Here is a 7873-nt window from a genome sequence, read left to right as displayed (position 1 = left end):
TAGAAGAAGTTTGTGGAGAAATATTGTTCCTGCCATCTCTAAAATTCTTTGGTGCTTCATTGGCGACTTCAATGCAATTATTGGAGCTAATGAATACCATGACTCTCATCTTCCTGCCAAAGTTCCAATGGAGGAATTCTTCAGTTGGTCTGATTCTAATCACTACATACACCTTTTTCAAATGAAGAGAACCTTTACATTAGAGGCTTCCAATTTCCTTCTAAATGAACTCTGTACGATTTGCATGCTAAAACTTCCAATCATTTGTTCATCACATACAAGTGTGTTTCTTCCATTTAGAATTGGTTCTCAAACACCCTCTTTTTGGTTTTCCAAATATCCAGACTTATGGATTGTTGGAAGACCATTGCAGGGGGTGGTCCCCTCAATGTAAGGTAGTCAAAAAAACTGTGTTCATGTTTAGTTTTTCAAAAATTTGGAGGCTAGGAACAAGATCAAATATGAGGATGTCGATATTCATTGAAAAATTACATTAAGTTTATTGCTTCTTCTCTGAGAATGGTTAGTAACAACACTAACAAGGTCACAGATTCCTCCATGTTTGAATCTTCCATTTTAAAATCGTCCAACACTATCATTCATCCCCCTAAATCCAGTAGATCCATTGATGTTCTTTGGCTACCTCTTTCTTCTAGGTAGATTAAATGTAACAAGATGGTGTAACCATAGGAATACCCACATTATGTGCTTGTGGTGTAACTTTAAAGAATGACATTAGATCGAGTGATGCTTTGATGGCTGAGTTGATTGGATAAATTCTTACTATGGAGTTAGCTTTCGACAAACACTAGGACAAGATTTGGATTGAAAATGATTCTTTAATGATAGTTAAAACCCTCGCCAATCCAAATATTGTCCCTTGGGGTATTAAGAATCGTTTGTTAAATTTCCTCCATAGAATGAGACACTTGGACTGTATGATCACTTGATTTAGAGTTTTTGAGATGCTTGCTTGTGTAACAAGCTTGGTATTCTTGAGCTTAGATTATTCTCTTGTTGAAGGGTTTTGGCTCTAGTCCCCCGTCTTTTTTATCTTTCTTTTTCTAATATATTGGCTTTACATTATTTTGTTGAATATATTTTAATATTATGTTAATTTTATGTATTATAAATATTAATTTGATATAAATTTTATTATAAATTAAGAATGTTTTTTCATATTATTATATGTTCGTAATTTCGAATCGTAAGAGCGTGTAGTCAATTTTCGAAGTATCACAAGTTGACTATTGTATGTGTACACTTTGATGTGAAATATTGATTCTTTTATAAAATATAAAATTGAAATAAAAATAAATTTACAATAAAACTTTAGCAGATAAAAAATAATTTAATAATAGTCTAGAAAAGATATTTACACTAATAAACTTTTAGTATCTTAATTATATATTTTATTATTAATTAAGACTTATTTTCTTATGTCATTTTACATTTATCAACTAATTGAATCGCTAATTTTAGCAAACGTTTAAATTAACTTATAAGTTATAAGCTATAAGCTATCAATTAACTTATTAGCCAATCACCATTTTTATCAAACCGAGTCATATCTATGTTTGATTTAGTTTTTGGAAGAGAAATAAAGCAATTTCAGAGGTGTTGAATTTATTTAAGAATAATTTTGAGGTGTTTTGTTCTTCTAAAGTATAATTAATTCTGCGTCTAAAATTGATTCTACTTGTATTTAGAATTTGTAATTTTTGAGTTTAAGTGTGATTTTTATATTAAAGTTTACTCTTCAATTCACTTTTATATAAATACATACAAACATAAATCACTTTACATTCAACTTACTTTTAACCAAAATCAATTCTACAAATTCAATTTATTTAAAATCAATTCTCATCACCGCATAATCAAACACATAAAAGAGATTGATTTTTTTAGACAAGTTTTGGGGTTTCACAATTATCACGTTTTGTATAAATACATCATTCATAGTTATATGAAAAAACTTTTAAAATTTATTAACTAATTAATATATTATATATAAATAATGTAGTAAATATAAAAAAATTGATTTTTTTATGACTTAAATATATGATTTGTCCGTGTAAGTTAGCAAATTTATGTTTTTCGTTACTGTATCACTTTTTTGTGTGAAAAGTCCTTAAGTGTTAAAATTCATTTGGCTTTCGTCTCTGATTTCAACCTTCCGTTAAAGAAAAGGCAACGTGATAAACGTTTGTGATGTGGCCCCAGTGATGTGGTATGGGAGGACGAAATCTAAAAAAATAATTTTGCAAATTGGTCTTCTTCTTCCTCAATCCACCTATAACCTCCAACCTTTATTTTTTATCATCTCCAACCTCCATTTTTTCACATCCGACCTCTATTTTCCCCTCATCTCTAATCTCCATTTTTTTATTTCCAACCTCCATTTTTTTCGTCATCTCCAACCTCTAACCTCCTTTTTTTCATCTCCAACTTTCATCCCCAACTTCCATTTTTTCCTCATCTCCAAACTCCATTTTATTTTCATCTTCAAACTCCATCTCCAACCTTCACTTTTTCTCATCTCCATCCTCCATTTCCATCCTCTATTTTTTCTCATCTCCATCCTCTAACCTATTTGGTCACATAAGCTTAATTGCATTATATTTGGATTGCATTATATTTGAAATGCTCTGTCTTTAATATTGTGTATCATAGCCAAGTTGCAAAATTATATCCAACACAAATCAAAATTTTATAATGTTCAAACTGGGAAGAAAACTAATCAATTATTGTTAAATATTCCACGAAAGTACCGTTCAAAGTATGAATGGACAAATATAATAATAACAATCACAAACTACAATAGAAGGAAAAAAAACAAACTTATATGTCATTTCTACCTTCATTGCAAATATTAGTTCTTTTCATGATTATAAAGTTACAATATGTAGCAAAAGTATAATGGTTCATCATCAAATTCTCTTCAGATTCTACCTTGCTGCTGCATCTTTAGTTCTTGTTTCTGTTGACGTTGTTGCTCTTGAAGAAGGAAACGACATGGTCGTTGTTTAAGACATGCTTCAATGTGTAGACATGGAGGTTGGAGATGAGGGAAAAAAGGATGTTGTAGATAGACGTCAAAGATGAAAAAATGGAGGTTGGAGATGAAAAATAAAGGTTGCAGATAGAGGTTAGAGGTTGGAGATATAGGTTGAAGATGAAGGTTGAAGATAGAGGTTGGAGGTTGAAGATGAAGGTTGTAGATGAAAAAATGGAGGTTGAAGATGGAGGTTAGAGATGGAAAAATGGAGGTTGAAGATAGAGGTTGGAGATAGAGGTTGTAGAATAGAGATGGAGGCTGAAGATGGAGGTTAGAGGTAGAGGTTGGAGGTTAAAGATGGAGGTTGAAGATGGAGGTTAGAGAGATAAAGGTTGAAAATGGAGGTTGGAGATAGAGGTTGAGGTTGAAGATGGAGGTTGGAGATAGAGGTTGAAAGTTGAAGATGGAAGTTGGAGATGGATTGAGGAAGAAGAAGATTAATTTTTAATTTTTTTTTGGATTTCGTCTTCCTAGGCCACATCACTGATGCCACATCAGATTCGTTTTCCACATTGCATTTTCTTAACGGAAGGTTGTCGTCAGGGACGAAAACCAAATGAATTTAAAATTTAAGAACTTTTTAAAAAAATATGCAGAAACGAAAAACAAAAACTCACAAACTTACATGGACGAAAAGACTATTTACACATTTTTTATTTATTTATAATAGTATCCTAATACTTATAAGTGGGGTTTAAAGTAATACACATTTTTTACCGAAAACAATGTAATACATAACTTTTTTTTTGCCAAATAAAAAAAATACTTCATTAAAAAATAATAAATATGTTGATTTATAAAAAAACAATTATATATATATTTTTGAAAAATAATCTATCACATTAATTAGATAGGTTGAATGTATATTATTGGACTAATCAGGTGGATAGACTTTAAAAAAATAAAGATATTGTTTTTTTTTACTCACTTTGAAATAAACTTCATACAGTTTAAGTTTTTATAAAAAAAATTAACTTTAAAATATCGTTATTACATAATATAAAAAATATATAATTTAAAAATTATTAGTTTTTTTTTAAATTAGACTAAAAGAAAGAAAATTATGCACTTCTCTTATTTTATATAAAATTAATTTTCTATTTTAAATTTTAATTTTTTTGGATCCCTTTTAAAATATTTTGTGTTTAAATTTTTTTAAATTCAAACAAGAACTATTTTCGTGATAAAATAAAAGTATCAAACTGTGATAAAAAAAATGATAACTATGGTTAAATAACTTATTTTGAATTTATATGCAAATTTCTGTGCCTGCTCATTCAAATAATGAATTAATTATTGTAACTCACATAAGAGTATATTTTGAAGTCAATTAATATAAATTTTTTCAAAAAACATCTTTTATTTATAAAAAAAAATACATACTAAATTGAATATTGTTATATAATAAAAAAATTATACATATTAAAAGTATTACTTGACTCTTTGAAAAAAGTACACTATGTTAAAATAAAGGAAGTTATGTTATTTCCCTTTATAAAATAAAAATTTAAGTAACATAATTAAACTATGTAAAAGATAAGACTTTGGTTTAAATATTATTAAAAAATCATCAGAAAAATATTATTAATAGAGATATATTTATTTATTTAAATAAATAAATAATTTTTTCTAATAAATATATAATTTTTTATCATATATAATAGCATAAACTAATTACAATCATATTTGGAATAATAATTTAATTTAAATCTTCAAATTAAAAGTTATCGTCTGATTTCTAGAAGAATTGAGAAAGATTCAACTGACTTACGTTCGACTGTGATTATAATTGTTTAAATCTAAAATTACTTGTTTGTTGATTTCGACGGGACTTTTATTTATTTTTAAGTGTAAATAAATGTCCTAATACATTGCATTATTGGTTAACCTAGAAACATGAGATGATGCAAAGTAACCAATGGTAAGAAACATGTGAACAATGTCATCATTCTGTCTTAAAACAATGGACTAACCGTTGCAAATTTTGTCTCGATCTAGAAACTATTGAATGCCTCTTTGACCCACTTCACTCAATTGTGCTTTTGTCACCCGAACTCCCCTTATCGTTTATCCTATTTAATTATTGTGAATTCTCTCCTATAAATATTTATGAATTAGATGTGCAAGCTATTACGTATCCCCTACCCATATTAGGCTGTCTCCATCACAATGAAACATCTTTCAACCTTTCAACCTAATGTCCAAAAACAAAATACCGCTACTATTAAGGAACTTGACCTCTTTCCAGTAGCCCCCGATCTAAGTTGTGTGCTCACCTTAGCTCTTCCTATTTCAATAGGTGGTGGTCTCAGTAGGATTCAACGAGTTGGATCGCGATCTCTGGCTCCAAGAAAAGCCTCAAACGCTTCTACTTCTAGGAAGCGTAGAAATCTCATTCCAAATTATGTAATTCATATCTCTCTCTCTCTCTCTATATCTATCTATATTGTTTAAGAGAAAAAACTTGATTCTTTTTAGCTAATAAACCATCTTTTTTCTTTTTTCCAGGAAAAGTTAAGCCCTATCCTTCAAGCTGTGATGCGGTTTGACCATGTAACCATGGAAGAAAATCGACATGCTATGTCTTCATCGACCTCACCTATTCTTGGTGGGGAATCGATGCAAAATCCCATTGATGTTGATCTTCAAGTAGTGGGTCAACCATCGTCGTCAACAATCAATAGTGTCGTGGACACCACACTGACACTTGGGATTCCAGGATTAACTACTCATAGTTTTTCTAGAGATAGAGGAGGGCATGAACAATATAATCTACAGTTGACACTAGGACGTGAATGCCTCTTTTAAGACTATGAAGGCCCATGTATCTTATTTTATGATCTTTCTTTTGTATATTGGCTAGGTAGTCGACCTTTGTGGCTACCCTTTTAAAACATCAATTGAACTTTTATATGAACTTTCAATAATCTCTCACATAGTAAGGTAGTACTTTTTTAGATATTTTTCATTGATGGTTCTATTAATCTCTTTGTATTTCATATTTATTAATACCTCCGTTCCTTTTTAAATTTTTTTGATAATTTTTTTATTTCTTTTTAATTGTCACTTGCAAAGTTCAAGTTAATACTAATTGCATTTTTGTCAAAATTACCCCTAAATATTTATTATATATATAGAGAGAGAAAAAATAAAATGAATATAATAAAAAATTAAGGATATTATAGATAAAAGAAGAATTATATTTTTTAAAAATAAAAATATTAATTAGCTTTATTGATAATGTAATTAGTCAAAAAATTAACACTTCAAAAACAACGGAGGGAGTAATTCATAAGTTTTTCCATGAGACATTACTAATCATGAAGAGACCAATCCAATTTCATGACAATTTTGTGTCTGTAATCCCAATTTGCAAAATAGTTTTTCAACATGTCTCACCTCTTATTTTAAAACTTATTTTTTTAATTGCATTAAAATTAAAGTTATATAAACCGTTATTGTAAAGTATTTTTACATTGTCAATAAATTATACAAGTTGGTGATTAAAAATATTTTTTTAATATATAAACGAAATAATAATAACCACTAAAACTCACATACAGTCGTGACTATCAAGATTTAAATTTTAGTATTGATGTTCAATATAACAATATCTATTTTTTGCAAATTGAATTAGAATTTACGAATTAAAACATTTTATTTTAATTAAAATCATTTTGAAAGTCTCACATATAAAGAATTATGATTTGCTGGTTGTGTAACTTTGCACTGATAATACACAATAATTTAATATTGTATATTTTTAAACTTATTTTAAATGACAAAGAATAACTATAATCAATATTTTTGTATTAAAAAATACATGATTTTATATAAAGTACATATTTTTATATAAAAAAATCCATAATTCTGAAAATATTAATTATGTTTATTTTATAATAAAAAATAATAGTGTGTTAATATTATATACTTATATTAAGACTATAATTAGAGTAACTGAACGGATAAACTTTAAATAAATAAGAATTTTCTTTATTCACTAGCAAGGTACTCGTGAAAGCACAAATACCTCTCTCTCCCTCTCTCTCTCTATATAATTTATATACTTTAAACTTTATAAAATATTATTTAAATTTCTAAAAAATAATAAATTTTATACATATTTTGAATTTATATTGTTAATAGACAATATAGATGATTTTTCTATAAATAAAAAGAAAATACAATGATTTTGTCATGTTTCACAAGTGACACATCATTATTAAATGTACATGTCATTAATTTTGAAGTCCAAAAATGTGAGAGTGGATAAATTTAAAAATAAAAAATAAAAACCTCATATATTAACCAAAAAGAAGCATTACAAAATGGGAAGCCCAATTACTGCCCATCAAAAAAGAGCCAAATCTAAAAGGTGACATTCCTACCCTATTTTGTATAAAGTGATTCCTTATGCCAATAGAATGGATTTAAAAATGGCGAGGGAGTACAAGTGAGACCCAAGTCAGCCATAAAATTAACATAAGAGTTGCCTTTTTTATAGACGTGTGATATGAAAAGATATTTATGTGCAAAGTAAGATATACAACTAAATCATTGTTGTTTGATTTTATAAGGCAACAAAGAATTTTTGTGAAAAGCTTGAGCAACAATGGCCGAATTCGTTTCAATCCAAAGCTTGGACCAACCTCTATCCTTTGCAATCTAAATGGCCTTGATGAATGCTATGAACTCTGAAAGGTAGAAGGATGATCAAAGCACCTTATCAGCAAAAGCAAGAAGAAAACTTCCATGGTTGTTACAGAAGACTTCACCGCAACTAGCTGGGAGAAGGTCATGATTGTAAGCCCCATA

At 28.3% G+C, this 7873-nt stretch overlaps 1 protein-coding gene across 1 annotated transcript; it reads left to right on the top strand.

Annotated features, from left to right (window-relative positions):
* Nucleotides 1–5120: 5120 nt before the first annotated feature.
* LOC127115515 (uncharacterized) lies at nucleotides 5121–5979 on the top strand. Its single transcript, XM_051047042.1, has 2 exons — nucleotides 5121–5464; nucleotides 5567–5979. Exons 1-2 carry the CDS (start codon nucleotides 5228–5230, stop codon nucleotides 5864–5866), a joined length of 537 nt encoding a protein of 178 aa, XP_050902999.1. The 5' UTR covers nucleotides 5121–5227; the 3' UTR covers nucleotides 5867–5979.
* Nucleotides 5980–7873: the final 1894 nt, after the last annotated feature.

This window comes from Lathyrus oleraceus, chromosome 1 (assembly GCF_024323335.1).
Source record: "Lathyrus oleraceus cultivar Zhongwan6 chromosome 1, CAAS_Psat_ZW6_1.0, whole genome shotgun sequence".
Lineage (NCBI taxonomy): Eukaryota > Viridiplantae > Streptophyta > Magnoliopsida > Fabales > Fabaceae > Lathyrus > Lathyrus oleraceus.
This window is presented reverse-complemented; position numbering and strand designations above follow the sequence as displayed.